This window comes from Ascaphus truei, chromosome 5, assembly GCF_040206685.1.
Source record: "Ascaphus truei isolate aAscTru1 chromosome 5, aAscTru1.hap1, whole genome shotgun sequence".
Lineage (NCBI taxonomy): Eukaryota > Metazoa > Chordata > Amphibia > Anura > Ascaphidae > Ascaphus > Ascaphus truei.
The window spans coordinates 192,508,045-192,524,677 of record NC_134487.1 but is presented as its reverse complement, the minus strand read 5'-3'; the positions used below and the strand labels follow the sequence as shown (position 1 = coordinate 192,524,677).

The following is a 16,633-nucleotide window of genomic DNA, read 5'->3' as shown; positions in this document are numbered from 1 at the left end:
GGGTCTTCACTTACCGTGGAAGGAACAGACACATCTGCAGATCCCGCGGTGGAAAAGGGGGTCCGAGATGCCCTGCAGCCTAGAGAAAATTGAGAATTCGTCCCGCGGATGACCGAATATCCAGAGGGCCCAAGGCAGAAGTCGTGTACCCCGAAGAAGTGTCTGTCCGGTGCTAATAGTGAGAAACCCTCAACCAACCATACCAGGGAAGCGGAGCCGGAACCAATGAGTGACGATACCTTGACCAGCCCTGAAGATGCCCTGAAAATTGCCAGGCGTGACTGTGATCTGCTCCGTGAACAATTGAAACTGAAGAAAGATGATTACGCGGAGCTACTGAAAAATAACGTGGAGCTACAGAAGAATGTGCGCACGATGAACTCTTTGGCCAGGACAGAATTGGATGATCTCAAGACTGAGCTAGATATTGCAAACACTACTATTACCGCCATGGATGAAAAGCAGAGTCAATCCGATAGAATGATTGCTAATCTGAAGCAGAAGTATGAGGAGGCACTGAAGGAGATTGCAGTCTCTCAAAATGAGGTTCACACTCTCCGCATAGAACTGAATGCCGCACACCAGGAGGTCAACAGTGTCCGGACAGAGGTGGACATATCCCAGAAGGACGTTCACACTCTCTCCACAGCACTGGATGCCTCACACCAAGAGATCAGCAGCTGCATCACAGAACTGGATGTCTCTAAAAAGGAACTTCACAGTCTCACAAAGGAACTAATGTAATAGTGTGATACAACTTGTTGCAACCTTGCTCATATATTGATACACAGTAGCCCCACAGGGCTCACACAATCCTTGGGTTCGCTGTAACCCTGTGTTGTCCTGTATTCACTGGTGGCTAGATTGGATGTGAATAGACTGTGCTGTTTAAACAGAGTGAGATTCTGATTTGTTCTAATAGTACCTAGGTCACACGTAAGACTGTGTACTCTAAGTTTGGGCATTATATTGTCTCAGTAAAGCAAATTACATTTTGGGATATATCTACTTTGATAAACAGGCAATAATTAATTGCAATCTCACACTATCTAAAATGCAACCTTATGTAATTACAATCCCACTTGTACTAATCAGTGGATATCACATGATTATACCAACCGCAGGGGAAGATAGGGATCCTAACTGACTATTGACGTGATATAGTAATGCAGATAATATAATCCCATCTTCTCAATTACTCCTCCGTGGGGATTTTATATATTTTAAACTTTTGAGTGTATTAATGATTTGTGTAATAAAACTTTTTTGTTTTTTCGTTGCGTACAGTTCCCTGGCAAGGGATCTGATCATTTGGCATTAGGGGCATCTGTTTATTAACTAGGTAATGAGTGCAAATAGTGGGGTGCTTTGAACCCATTCTTTTGAGTTCTCTCTGTTATACATTTATTGTTTACCTCCCTTGCACCTACCCTTTGACAATTAGGACAAATAAGATATAGGTGAGCAGATTACCTTCTTTGATAAGAAAGCCAGCAGCTAATCCATTCACGAGATTCACTGAAATTCTAAGCGCCGAGAAAGCAACGGCAAATTCAAAATCATCAAAAGATGCTCTGAGAGAAATACCAGCTTGCCGGCTTCAGAAATTTCAAGCCGAGAAATGTTCTAAGTCCCACATTTCGGGGGCATGTTCTGAAAATAAAATGTAGCAGTCGTGGCTGGGATTGCAAACCGAAAAGAGTACCAGACCATTTTGTACTATCTCCCGGTCAAGGGATTTTGGCAGCTCCGGAGCTGTGGCGTCAGGAACTACATGCTAATTTGAGTTCCAGGACATTTCGGGACAAGTCCCAGTCAATCTAAAGACTTTATTTTACCTAATATTTCACCTACTAACGTCTAGATTTGTAGCCCAGATCCCCAGTAAGGGTGATTTTCTTCTGTATTTGTAATCTATTGTGTGTACGTCTGTTTCAATTAAATAAATGACAATTTTTTTTACTAACTTGTTTTGCTCAGTGAATGATTCTGGTAAAAAGGTGTAAATACCTGGTCTCCCGTGACACTATGTAGTTAACTTAGACCCAGAAGCATGTAGGCACAGACGATATCACATTAACATGCTGAAGGCATACCATACGAGTGAGCTTGGAATATGTAGCCCACCGTCAGGGACCGGATGAGCCAAGCTCTGCCCGATCTCCTGGGGAGAAGCCAGGCAGGGGGGTACTGTAGAGCCATATAGGTCCCTAACTTGAAGCTCCCCAGCAGGAGCAAGCCCGAGCTATGTTAGCAGAGGCTCCTGTTCATGGAAAAGACGGGCAGAACCCATCTCATTGATCACCCGGTCCATAAAGGGGATCACAGACCTCTCCACAAAAATTCTTACAGGGTTTCAGCAGAGGTGAATCGGAGCATAGATGGGGAGGTAGAAGAGATGCTGGCCATAGGGGTAATAGTGAGGTCTCAGAGTTCTTGGGCTTCCCCGGCAATCCTAGTGCCTAAGAAGGACGGGACCACTCAGTTCTGTGTTGTATACTGGCAGTTCAACATTCAGACCGTGTCAGATGAATATCCCATGCCACCCATGGATGAGCTCTTAGATGAGCTTGCCGGGGCAAGGTATCTGACTACCATGGATCTGTCCCGGGGTACTGGCAGATTCCTTTGATCAAGAAGGTGAAGGAGAGGTCAGCTTTCATGACGCCGAGTGACTTATATGAGTTCACAGTTCTGCCATTCGGGATGAAGAATGCCCAGGCTACCTTCCAGCGCCTGGTCAATAGTTTACTGGAAGGGATGCAAGGTTTAGCAATAGCATGCTCTGGTGGTGGAAGGGTTAACCAGGCCAATAATAAAGGTATTATGCCCGGCTGGTTAACCCTAAACCGTCTTGGGACAGAAGGGGTTAAAATGTATTGACACCATAATACCATGTTTTCCCCTACACTACCTTTATTGTCCCTGTTTTGCAGCTCAAAAGCTGGCTGCAGTTAAATGAATTAATGAGATATGTGCTAACTGTATTTGTGACACAAGGGGGAGCTTCTAGCGCTGTGCCCAGCGCGAAATTGAAGAAGTATGCCTGTGAATAAGTAGCTGCTTTAAAGATAGGTATCAGTTTCCATACCACAGACGTCAAAACCGCAAAGTCAATTGAATAAGTGGTCTGCGGTTTAGCTGAAGTGCCTTCTTGATACATGGTATCCTGCCGTCTCGTTATCCACTTTACCCTTTCCGGTCCAATGTTGGACTATATCCGACAAAATATTTTGCCACTTGCGGTCCAATGTCGGATCGGGAGGAGGAGGGAGGAAGATGTGGAGTGTGGCGCCTGCTGCAGCACAAGTCCCCTGCATTCCCCTTCTCTCAGCAGCCGCACTGATCCCTCCTCCTCCCCCACCCCCCAGCCCTGCACCGATCGCCCCACCAGCCCTCCACCGATCCCCCCCCCCCACAGCCCCGCACCGATCCGCACAGGCAGACAAAGCAGCTGACATCGGAGGTAGGGGGAATGGGGGGGGGGCTGTGTGTGTGTGGTGTGTGTGTGCTGTGAGTCCCCTGCATTCCCCTTCTCCCAGCAGCCGCACTGATCCCTCCCCTCCTCCACCCCCCAGCCCTGCTCCCAGCCCCAGCACTGCAGACAAAGCAGCTGACATCGGAAGTAGGGGGTAGGGGGGGTGTTGTGTGCGCAGTGAGTGTGCGCAATGCGCAGTGAGAGTGTGCGTAGTGAGAGTGTGCGCAGTGAGAGTGTGCACAGTAAGTGTGTGCGGTGAGTGGTGAGTAAGCGTAGTGAGTGTGTGCACAGTGTGCGGTGTGTGTGCAGTGAGAGTGTGCACAGTGAGTGTGTGCAGTGAGTGTGCACAGTGAGAGTGTGCACAGTGAGCGGTGAGTAAGCGCAGTGAGTGTATGTGCTGTGTGTGGTGAGTGTGCACAGTGAGTGTGTGCGCAGTGCGAGTGTGTACAGTGAGATTGTGCGCGGTGAGAGTGTGTGGGCGGTGAGAGTATGTGCGCGGTGAGAGTGTGTGCACGGTGAGAATGTGTGCACAGTGAGAGTGCGCGCAGTGAGAGTACACACAGTGAGAGTGCACGCAGTGACAGGAGAGTGTGCGCAGTGAGTGGTGAGTAAGCGCAGTGAGTGTGTGCGCAGTGTGCGGTGTGTGTGTGCAATGAGTGTGTGCACGCGGTGAGTGTGTGCGTGCTGTGAGTGTGGGTGCGGTGAGTGTGGGCGCGGTGAGTGCGCGCGCAGTAAAAAAAAGCTGTATGTGGGGTTTTTTCCAAAAAATAAATTAGACTTGCTGGCGCACTTAGTGAAAATTAATTGGACTGCAAAGTGTTAAGCTGAATTGGTGGCGCGTGTCTGCGGTTACCGATCAAAGCCAGCAGAAATAAATTGTATGCCGGCTTTGTAACCCAGACCGATTATAGGTAAAACCGCAACCCACATCACAGAGCCCCTTCAATTAAGTGGATAACTTGCGCTAGGAAAGAGCTAACACTCTATTTTTTGGAGTGCAGCTAGGTAAAAAGAAACCATGACCATACATATAAGTTATATAGTTGTTGCACCTACAGAACATACATACATATATATATATACATATATATATATATACATATATATATATATATATATACATATATATATATACATATATATATATATCAAAACAAAACAGAAAATGTTAAAGGAGCGCCTATTGCAATAAACTGCCTAACTGTGAGTCAGTAGCCAACTGCGTTTGTACAACCTTTGGGGTGGCTAAAGCGGACTAAAATATAATTAAAAACCCTATGTGTTTTTAAGATAAAATGTGTAATAGCTTTAATACAAGGTATACATATCAAGATAAAAATTATAATTTAATGGGGAAAAAAAAGGAAATGTATGTTATTATACAAAAAAATAATTTTATTAAAACTAGTTTAAAATGTAAAAATATATTGTATAAAGTGAAAAATATAAAAAATGAAAGAAAAAAATATTTTAAAAATAAGATGTTTTCCCAAAAACTATTGAAACCTTAAAAGTCACAGAGTCCTGTTCCAAATGAATGCATCCAGGTATAGGCAGCCCGTTTGTAAGGGATCACAACTCCCTAGGAATACCTATGAAAGAAAAAAGAAAAGAAAACAGGCGCACACCTAGTGCATTAAAGTTTAACAATAATTTTATGGAACAATTAAAACCAGACAAATGCCCACTCACAAGTATAGCGTTATTTGAAAGCAGTTATGAGATTGGCCCTCATAAGCCAGTGTTATCGTTTGAGTCTGTAATGGTGTCCTCTCGTGTGCAGTCTCCTTCACCGGAAGTGACGCTCACCCGGTCTGGTGTCCCGCACAAAACGGAAGTCCCTCCAGGAAACCGAGGCCTCTCCTGACTGCCTCTAGCTGCTGCACCACCAATGGAGCCAAACGAAGATTCACTGATCTGCTTTGCCGAGCCTCCCACACACTGCGTTCCTTTCAGTCTGCTTTCAGTGGGACAAATGCCTGCTCTGCTCTAGCCACGCCCTACGCGTTTCGTCATCGATGATGACTTCATTTGCACGTCATTTCCCAGAATCCCTTGCTGCAGTGGAAGTGCTGTATGCTGGGTGATAATGGGGAAAGGCGGGGTTGCAGACCTGCCTAAGACATGCAGATGAGCATACAGCTATATTTGCATATTTGCTTTCCTGTGGAGGGTTTTTGTCACTTTTTACTCACCATAACTTAACTCAGTATTATGGTTTAGACTATCCCATAGCCTCTCTTGCATTCCCAGTAGAATCAACCCCACACTGATGAGACCCATCAAGGTCGAAACAGCTGTCTGTGGGTGGTTTTCTGGGTATGCACCTTAACCCTGGCTGTGCTCAAAGCTGTGACCATGCAGCAAGCTTAAGCCTATAGGGAACCATGTTAAAAATGTTTATTGAGGCAAAAAGTGACACTGTGTGCTCATTTGCATGTCATTTCCCAGAATCCCTTGCTGCAGTGGAAGTGCTGTATGCTGGGTGATAATGGGGAAAGGCGGGGTTGCAGACCTGCCTAAGACATGCAGATGAGCATACAGCTATATTTGCATATATATATATATATATATATATATATACGTATATATATATATATATATATATATATATATATATATATATATATATATATATATATATATATATATATATAATCCAATGCACAGCCGGCACACCATATGCAAGTAAATACGTTTTGGTGCTTATCCCATAAAGCAATAACAGACCATACGATACCGGTTGCAACACGACATCAAGGGACAGCACGCAGGTAAGTAAATCATGAATTTTCTATATTTGATAGAAGACACAAAAACCAGATATATATAAAATAAACTGTATATCAATGGTGTTTTAAATGCATAGGCAGGAATCCATTAATATGTCCATATGTTATGGAGGAATGAGCTGAGGGATTTTTCCTCTCTGTACTTCGAAGGGCACCCAGTTAAGTTGGTGCCCCAGTGTCTAGAGAAGTCCGGAGTTGAAAAGCCTCAGAGACCCAAGGTGTTAGGATGGCCGGGATATTTGTAAGTACCAGATACCGGTGTGAAGTATGGGCGCTTCACACTTGGTAGCCAAACCCCAGACTTGCTGTCGCCAGGTAAGAGGTTGGGCCCGGTATGCTAAGTAGCTCAGGTGGGAGGTTAACGCATGCTCTTAGCAGATCGGGAAGCAACTTCTGCCCATTCTTTGAACTCCTGGCAAGTCTGGGATAGGTGGGAAAAGTTGTTCCCACGAAAAGATTGGGTATGTGTGTTAGGAATAGGACCCTTAACCCTATAAAAATGCCTGCAGCACACTCCCAGTCAGATTCACCTAAGATCAACCAAGAAACATCCGAGTTTTAGCATCAGCGGTTCCGTAGTGTGAGGGGTTAACAACATCGTAACAAAGGATCGTGCCCCTCTTCTAGAATTCGTTTGAGCTAAGGATTCCCGAACGAATCCTGTAAGGACATTACGAAATCTTTCCTTTCGGCTGAGATATAGGGGTGGCAAGTTGCGCCCCTAACCAAGGACTGTCGCACGGCTCACATCGCACACTCACTGGCATGCGTGCAGGGGTGCCCAGAGACTTTGTTTCGTTCCGTGGACATTTTATTTTGTTTCCCCATCCCAGTAAGTGTTTATTGACTGTAATTGTGAAGTTTTCCATGTTTGTCTTAAAAGGAAATAAAATTACAATTTATTTTACCCGCCTTGTACTGCTGTCCAGAATCCCGGTATTAATTTGTTGGTAAGACCTGATCTACCGTGACACATACCTGGATGATATTGCTGTGTTTAGTGATTGTCATGGGATACCAAGTCTTATTAACACATTAATTCCGGGATTCTGGATTGAGCACAATAAGGCGGACAAAATAAATTATAATTTATTTCCTTTTAAGACAAACACAATTCTTCACAATTACACTTAATAAACACTTACTGGGATGGGGAAACAAAATAAAATGTCCACGGAATGAATGACTTGAAACAAAGTCTCTGGGCCCCCCTGCACGCATTCGAGTGGGAGCACGATTTGAGCCGTGCGACAATCCTTGGCTAGGGGCACAAGTTGCCAGCACTGTATTTCCGCCGGAGGAATTATTTTCGTTAAGTCCTTACAGGATTCGTTCAGGAATCCTTAGCTCAAACGAATTCTGGAAGAGGGGCGCAATCCTTGGTTACGATTTAGTTAACCCCTCACACTCTGGAACCGCTGACCCTGTAACTTGGACGGATCTTGGTGAATCTCAGATAAATCTAACTAGGACGGGGCTGCAGGCATTTTTATAGGGTTAAGGATCCTATTTCAAATATACCTAGCCAATCCTCCTGTGGGAACATCTTTTCCCACCTATCCCAGTCTTGCCAGTAGCTTACAAAACGGGCAGACGTTGCTTCCTGGTTTACTAAAAGCATGCGCCAACTTGGCACCTAAGCTGCTTAGCATACCGTGCCCAACCCATTTTCTGGCGACAGTAAGTCTGGGGTTTGGCTACCAAGTGTTGATAGCCTATACTTCGCACCGGTATCTGGTACTTTGCAATATTCCGGCTGACCTAACACCTAGGGTCTCTCAGGCTTTTCAACTCTGGATTTCTCTGGACACTGGGGAACCAACTCAGCAGGGTGCCCTTTGAAGTACGGAGATGAAAAATCCCTCAGCTCATCCACCCTTAACATATTGGCATGCTAATGAATTCATTGCCAGACTGACAGACAAGGGTTCCTGTCTCTGTATTTTAAAACATAGCTGAAACACATTTTATTTTTAAATATGGTCTCTGTATGTGTGGGTGTTACAAAACCAACATGTATGTGCATGTTACATCCTCAACTATCTGCATTCTATAAATTAGAGTGCTAGCTCCTTCCTAACCCAAGTAAGCCACTTAATTGAATCGACCCTGTGAGGAAGTCTGTGGTTTGACCTATAATCGTTCTGGGTTACAAGCCGGCATACAATATATCATTGCTGGCTCTGATCAGTAACCGCAGACGCACTTCACCAATTCACGTTAAGTGGATAACAAGACATCCGGATACATTGTTGCGCTTAGGTACTTCAGCTAGACCGCATGCCACTTATCCACTTGAGTTTGCGTTTAAGGCTTTCCCTGAGCAGTGTGCAGTCTAGGAAGTGATACAGAGCTTCAATGTAGCCACTAACCGCAGGCACGCGTATGCAATTAACGCTTGGCACAGCGCTAGGAGTTCCCCTTGTGTCACGAGCACATTTTGCACATACATCATACATTAATAGGACTGCAGCTAGTTCCTGAGCTGCAGAACTGACACTTCCTTTTCACGGTATGGGCCAGGGGACATTACAGATTAAATATAGGGAAACATGGCATTGTGGTGACCATATAATGTTACCCCTTCATCCCACAACAAGGTTTAGGGGTAACCAGCCGGGCATAATGCCTTTATTATTGGCCTGGTTAACCCCTTCACCACCACAGTGTTACCTGGGAAACACATATGGAGAATGTGGCAGCAGTTCTAGTTTTGATCTATAACCCTCAAACCATCAAAGTGCCTAGTCAGCATGGCAGAAGTATTGTACCTCAGGCACCGGGTGGGAGGGGGACCCCTCAAACCTGAGCCTGCTAAAGTGGAGGAAATTGTCAACTGACCCATGCCACACACTAAAAAGCAAGTTATTGCATTTTTAAGGACCGCCACCTACTATAGGAAGTTTGTACACCAGTAAACTGCACTGGCCAAACCCTGACTTATTTAACTCAGAAACGACTCTCGGATCTGGTAGGCTGGTCTCCCAAGTGTGGGAGGTTTCAAGCTCTGAATTCTGCCCTGGCAAGCGCTCCGATCCTGGCAACTCCTGACTACAGCAAGCGGTTCCTTGTGCAGACCGATGCCTCGGACTATGGCATCTGGGCTGTACTGAGCCACATAGGCGAGGACGGGGTAGAGCACCCGGTCGTCTACCTCAGCTGCACGCTACAGCCTCAGGAGGTGATTTATGCCACCATTGAAAAGGAGTGCTTAGAATTTGTGTGGACATTGGAAAACTACAACCCTACATCTATTGAAAAGCCATCCCTGTGATCACCGATCATAACCCTTTAAGTTGGTTACAGAGGGTATCGGGGGGAATGGAAAGCTTTTACACTAAAGCCTTGCCCTGCAGAAATTCAACTTCACGATTCATCACAAGAATAGCAGTGAGCATGGCAATGTGGATGGTCTCTCCCAACCGGACACACCCAGTGACCAGCAAGCCTCCAGGACATCCAGACTTGGCAAGACAACTGCCTTCTTAAGGGGGTAGGTGTGACGGTGGGGGGAGCCAGTCTTCATAATAAAGGTGAAGCCTAACTTGTTAACCGTGAAAACCATGGCTCCTTGGTAGCTAAGTAGCACTAAACAGTAAGCCGTGGACACTGTGTGTATCACCTACAATCTGTCCTGTTTGTGTATTACCTTTTTCCTGTTAGGTAATAAACATGGGTTTTCCGTTATGGGAGTTTCAAGAGGGATATTTGGGTCAAACTGTATTTAGATTCTGTGTAGGAGTTTGGGGGACAAAGTTAGTCCTGTAATTCTCCCCGACATGCAGGCTGGGTCTTCGGGTACGCGAAGTGGATTACACAGGGTCTACACAGTGTCCCCCAGAATCCCAGTCCCAATTCCCCCACATGTATAATGTTTCCCAAAGGTTACCAGTTTAATAAAACAGTGTATTATTTTTATACTGTATGTATCAATCTCTATACAGTCAGCCCAGGCATCCCAATAGACACCGGCATGTCTGTACAGAGATTGTGGATCAAAGGGGAGAAGGGATGTTGAGAGGTGTGAAACAGTTTGGTGAGCGGGGAAGGGCAGAGTACTTGGTCCAGAGAACAAGTGCACACTGCAGGGACAGTGCTTGGTCTGCCAGACCTGGAGTAGCCTGCCCAGTGGGAGGCAATGGGCTGGCTGGGGGAAGCTGTGCTCATAGGCGCTGTTCCCATTGGCCAGTACATATTTCCTGTTTGCCCAGCTTTTCTAGCCGACTAAACAAACCCCCTCCTCTGATGTCAGCAGCCAGACGATCCCCCATTCTATTAGCTGGCTGAGTTACGATCCGTCCTCTGATTGGTCGCCAGTCCCTTCTCCATGTTAAACATAGAACACCGAGGTCTATGTAAGGGAACTGGCCGATCAGAGGACCAGGCTTGGGTCGGTGAGGCGCTGGCAGACTTTTCAAAGTTGCTCTTTTGTGAATAGTAGAGCAACCGGCTTCATTTTTAGCCGGAGAAGCCTGCCTAGCTGAGACTAAGTCCTGCACTTTGTGGCCAAGTTCTGAGCGGAGAATGTAGCGGTAGAAAGCACTGCTGTGCTGCCAAAAGGAGTAGCTTGTGTTTCTGGACAAGATCCAGCCAGGGTAAGCCTTCCTGAAGATTGCACCCTGCACCTATTTGAGACTAGATGTTCACCCCAGACCCCCAGTTAAGTGTGTTGTACCTGTACTTTGTGTTTTCATTGTCTTTCCGCGGGTTTCACCTGAATAAACCTCATTTTATTCCACTACCTTGTTTTTCCTAGTGAATGATCCCAGACGGTAAAACATGTTAAAATTGCTGGTCTCCCGTGACAATGGTATTTTCCTCAAACTAATCTAACTATACCCTCTTGCCAACCTGAGACGATGCCTTACTAACCTCCTTCCCTAGGCCACCTAGACCTTGACCCACCCCATCTATCCCCAGCCAACAACTACAAACCTAATCCTAAATCACATTCTGCCATATCAGTTAGTAAAACATTGCCAATCAATGCCTTACTAGTCTCTTTGGAAGGCCTCGGGCATGGTCAGCGCTTATGCGCTGACCCGTGCTTAGGCGCGCTGCTGCTCGGCACTGAGCCCCTGCAGCCGCAATGAGAGCGGCTTTAGCAGGGGCTCGCTTACGCAAGCGTGCGGAAGCGTAAGTCTTCGAAAATTTTTAAATTCAAGCGCTCAAGGGAGCGCAGGGCCGGTCACGTGAGCGGTTCGCCCAATGAGGGCGAACCAGCTCCGTGACGTCACAGCCCCCCTCCCCCCCCGACACGCCCCCGGACGGCGCGCGATCTAAGGCCAGGGAAAGCACCCACTTTCCTTCAGCCTCCACGTGCCTCAGCACGGCACAATTCACCATGGACGCAGCCGAAGGCAAGTGAGTGTTCCTTCAGGTGTATGGTACCCTAAGGGGCTAGTTAGTCCTATGGCTAGCTGGCCATTTGGGATACTTAGGGGTTATATATTACAAAAACAAAGTAGATAGCACTTCATGTAATTAACTTTTTTCTACTAATTTTCACTTTGTAATAAGGCATTGCTAATGTCAGTTGAGGTATGACCTATTTAACATAATGTTATTCAACCACGTTAATATTAATGGGGCTTGGTAAATAAGTTATGCATACTGTATGATGGCTAATAATTAGCATTTTTTCACTAACGGCAGTTAATAATAATGTCTTTTAATGTAACAGTAACCTAAATTAACGTTATGTTACTGACTTTAGTAAATACTGCATTAGCATTGTCATGACATTAACTTAGGTTCATGAAGATCCTAAAGTGGCATTTAAGTCAATACGAGTTATCATTGATTGAGCTCCAGTACCTGTTATCGAACATTATAAACCCATCTGTAACTACTGTATGTGACACAATTACTGCTGAACACAGAAAAACGGATTAACATTTATTGTCAAATGACATATTGTATTTTGTATTATTGTATCTGCAATGCTGTGCACTAATATACCAAGTTCCTGCAATTAGGACAGAAGAAAAATCAATATTTCATGAACTAACATTTTTTTAGAACATTATTTTTTCACATATACAACATTTTATATATGTCTTTAGTCTTGGCATTAAGTTTTGCTAGGAAAGATAGCCTGTATTCCTGCTAATCTAATTTATTATTTAAAAGATAATTCAATGCATGCAATTCTAATATATAATTGTGTATCATTGCTTTCCAGGTCTTGGTAACAGACAATTGCCAAGTACAAAAGAACTGAAGGTTAGACCAACTTTTAGCAAGTACTCTGCACTCAATGGAAAAGGTGTGGATTTGAAACAAGCCTTTTCACTGGAAAGAAAGATCCCGAATTCACAACCTCAATACCCTGGACTTCTTGAAAGCGATGAACTTTAAGTTACATTTCACATAATACTGCAATTATTTAAAATAAGCATATGTAATTAGCAAAAAAATAGAAATCTAGTGTGACTTGTATTAGGAGGGAACTAAAAGATTTCAGATCATATTGCTTTACTGCCTAAAACTCAAGTACAATTTTGGGAAGCCACAGCTGCTTTGACCGAACAATATGCAGCTTTATAACAACATAATCATATATTTTTTTCAACAGTCATCAAACAGTAGTTTGTGTAGTATGCAGATTTACTGTATTTAGGTATTTATTTATATGAGATTTTCACATTAATGTAGAAAAAAGAAATGAGTTTCTGCTACCCGCCTATATATTTACAAATGGGGGTATATACCTTTAACAATTGTTATCTTGTCTTTTTATTGAAGTGATGCTCCTCCTCTTAATATGCATTAAAAAACAAACAAGAATAGAAAATGGTTTTGGAGCATTCTAGACACACACACGCCGAAAATGTGCAATAATGTACAAATAAACCACTGGTACTAGTCCCCTACAATACACTATTAAAATCCATGCATAATAGCTATATGTTGTTCAAAATCTAATTAAACTAAACCCACATTAACCACATATTTAAATACCATAAACTAGGTTATCAGCATTACAATAGGTTAAATATATAGGGGTCTATGCACTAAGCGCCAATAAAAAAGATCGCTGGGCTGTTTAAATTATCATTTTTGACAGCGTTGCTATCACGGTATGCAGAAAGCCCAGAATACCTGTGATAGCATCATTTGCCAACATGGTGAGTAGCCAGAGATGTGGTGATCGCCTCTCTGAAAGGGCTCACCTGGTGATTTCTTTCTGCAGCAGAGAGAGAGAGCCGCCTCTCCCTGTGCAAATCTCGCCAAAGATAAAAAATTTAAAATATAAAATGTAATACTAGTGTATTGTAGCAGGGGGTCCCCGGAGCAGAACCACATTGATTTGAGGTCCGGCAACCCCCTGCTTCCTGAGATACAGGCCCACTATGGGGTGCCGGTATCTCCTATGGATTTTATTCCCACGGTCACGTGACCGTTGGAATAAAATGCATAGGAGATACCGGCACCCCATAACAGGGCTTGTATCTCAGGAAGCAGGGGATCCCAAGACCTCAAATCGACGAGGTTCTGCTCCGGAGACCCCCTGCTACAATACACTAGTATTAAAACCCAAATAACAATTAGAACAAATTCGTTACTGTAGCGGATATCCGCTATGGTAATGAAGCTGCTTTAATGTAATTTTTATTAATAGTGTGCGGGAGCAGGGGATCTTCTGTCTAAATTTAGCATACAGTAGGTTGAACTTGATGGACCTATATCTTTTTTCAACCTCATCTACTATGTAACTATGTAACTACTGATGCAGCCACGAGTATCCGAACGCTTGCCTGGGAAACTCTGGGCAATACCCCAGTAATGCTGCACCATTTCTGTGACATTTGACATGTGAAAGTGAATGAGACTGCCAGGGACCCCCGCTGTGTTAATCCGATGGGCCATTAGTCTGTTTGCAGAAATGTCACAGAAATTTTGCAGCATTACTGGGAGATTGCCCCAGATTTTACATCTGTATTTACAGTAACTATGAGATGAACCGCATAGATTTCATCCTCGGGGACCCCTTGCTTCCCGAGGCCTAACCACCCACCCAGGGTCGACTATAACTACCCCGTACCCATTGATTGGCATAGTGATACATCATATCCATATAATATGGGCATGATAAGCCACTATAGCAGTCAATGTTCACCCAAATAAAAAAGAATGAAGGCCAAAAATACACAATAATAAAACATATACACAAGCACCTAAACACAAAATGCAATAAATAAAAGCACTAGCCAACCAATTAAATAAATAAACGCACTAGCCTACTGTACAAAACAATTAATTTTAACCACTAGCCAACACAATCGCAAAAAGAAATAAAAATAAGCCACTCAAATTACAAACAATTTAATTGAAACAATAAACAGAAATAGTAGAATACTCACAGGAGGTGTGTGTGGAGCACAGCAAACAGGGAAAAGAACTGGGATACGGCACACCCAAATAGTAAAAAAAACAATTTATTGGGGGGTAGACAAGGGAGACATCCAAAAAAAGAGGGTATTGCGGTGACTCTGACGTGTTTCGGTCAGATGCCCTTTGTCAAAGAGTATATCCCTTCGCTGCAAACTTCTGTGTTTATATAAGGATCAAGTGCAAGCCATCCCCGATCCCGGAAGTGACGTCAGCGGCCCTCAAAGTGTGCCAAACAAGACACACCACTGAGTATGGGGTGTCGGTCAGACGCTCCAAGTAGGCACCACAGCGCCATCTAGGTAGGAGCATTCGGCAACCACTGGATGCTAATACACATACAATTCAACATCATGACGTGGGAAAAATCAGTAACCGGTAGAAGTGACCAAAGCGGATCAAAAACACCACAATGAAGGGTAATTGACCCGCACGGCAACCCCTGATCACAGATGAAATGACCATAGCATGAGATGACAAACAGACATATAAACACAAGATAAACAAGTAATAAACAATCAAAAATGTTGGATGTATAATAATCAGAAATTAAAATCAATAACAAATGCCCAAATGCATACCAAGAAAAAGGGGATAAAAACAAATACCCAAGAAAAATAAATAAAAAAATATATATATATATATATATATATATATATATACATATATATAAAGCAACTGTAAATATTCCTGTATATTCATTTGCATGTCTTAGACAGGTCTGCAACCCTGCCTTTCACCATTATCACCCAGCACACAGCACTTCCACTGCAGCAAGGGATTCTGGGAAATTACATGCAAATGAGCACACAGTGCCACCTTTTATCTCATGCTCACATTACATGAGCAACCCTTAGCCAATGCATGCTGCTTTAAACACAGCTCTTAAGCAAGGGCTTGGGAGATGCAAAGCCAGTAAACCCACTCACAGACATGTTTGAACCTTGATGGGTATCATCAGTGTGAGGTTGGTTGTACTGGCATTTGTTCAAATGAGTGATACCCATCAAGGTTGAAACATGTCTGTGAGTGGGTTTACTGGCTTTGCATCTCCCAAGCCCTTGCGTAAAAGCTAGCTAAATTAGATTTATTTACAATAGAAAAGAGGCGTCTAAGAGGGGATATGATAACTATATACAAATATATTCAGGGACAATACAAGGAGCTTTCAAAAGAACTATTCATCCCACGGGCAGTATTAAGGACTCGGCGCCATCCCTTATGGTTGGAGGAAAGGAAATTTCACCAACAACAAAAGAAAGGGTTCTTTACAGTAAGGGCAGTTAAAATGTGGAATTCATTACCTATGGAGACTGTGATGGCAGATACAATAGATTTGTTCAAAAAAGGTTGGACATCTTTTTAGATGGGAAAGGTATACAGGGATATACCAAATAAGTATACATGAGAAGGATGTTGATCCAAGGATTAATCCGATTGCTAATTCTTGGAGTCAGGAAGGAATTAATTTTTCCCCTTAATGGGGTTTTTTTTTGTCTTCCTCTGGATCAATAAGTATAGATATAGGATAAAGTATCTGTGGTCTAAATTTAGCATAGGTTGAACTTGATGGACGGAAGTCTTTTTTAAACCTCATGTACAATGTAACTATGTAACTATGAATGGTTAGAACACAGAATAATTAAAAAATCCTAATAATATGTATAAATAAACCAATAAATATTGGACTAAAACTCTATCTTAAGTTGCAAGTCTAGAAAGAAGGAGGGGGTGAGGAGGGGGGGAAAAGGGGGAGGAGGAGGGGGGGGAGGGGGGAGGGAAGGCAGAACACAATAACTCCAAAAACCAAGACCAGGAGAATGACAAATGGGTAAAGATACTTAAATTAGTACTTGTCCACATATAAAATATATAGATCAATAGCTGTGTAGAGACCATCTACTAGTATAATCGGAAACCTCAATATAAGGGTATGTTAACTGTATCACTCAGTCACAACAGGAAGACA

At 43.6% G+C, this 16,633-nt stretch overlaps 1 protein-coding gene across 3 annotated transcripts in view; it reads left to right on the top strand.

Moving 5' to 3' along the window:
• The window catches only part of MYOT (myotilin), a 170,677-nt gene extending 157,371 nt beyond the window's left edge, over positions 1-13,306 (top strand). The window contains exon 9 of one of the 3 annotated variants that reach the window (XM_075601556.1): positions 12,455-13,306. In XM_075601556.1, coding sequence (XP_075457671.1) covers positions 12,455-12,630 — 176 coding nt within the window. In that variant the 3' untranslated portion in view covers positions 12,631-13,306. The remainder of the gene's footprint in view (positions 1-12,454) is intronic. The other 2 variants (XM_075601554.1, XM_075601555.1) reach the window with 2 other exon arrangements.
• The last annotated feature ends 3,327 nt before the right edge of the window (positions 13,307-16,633 follow it).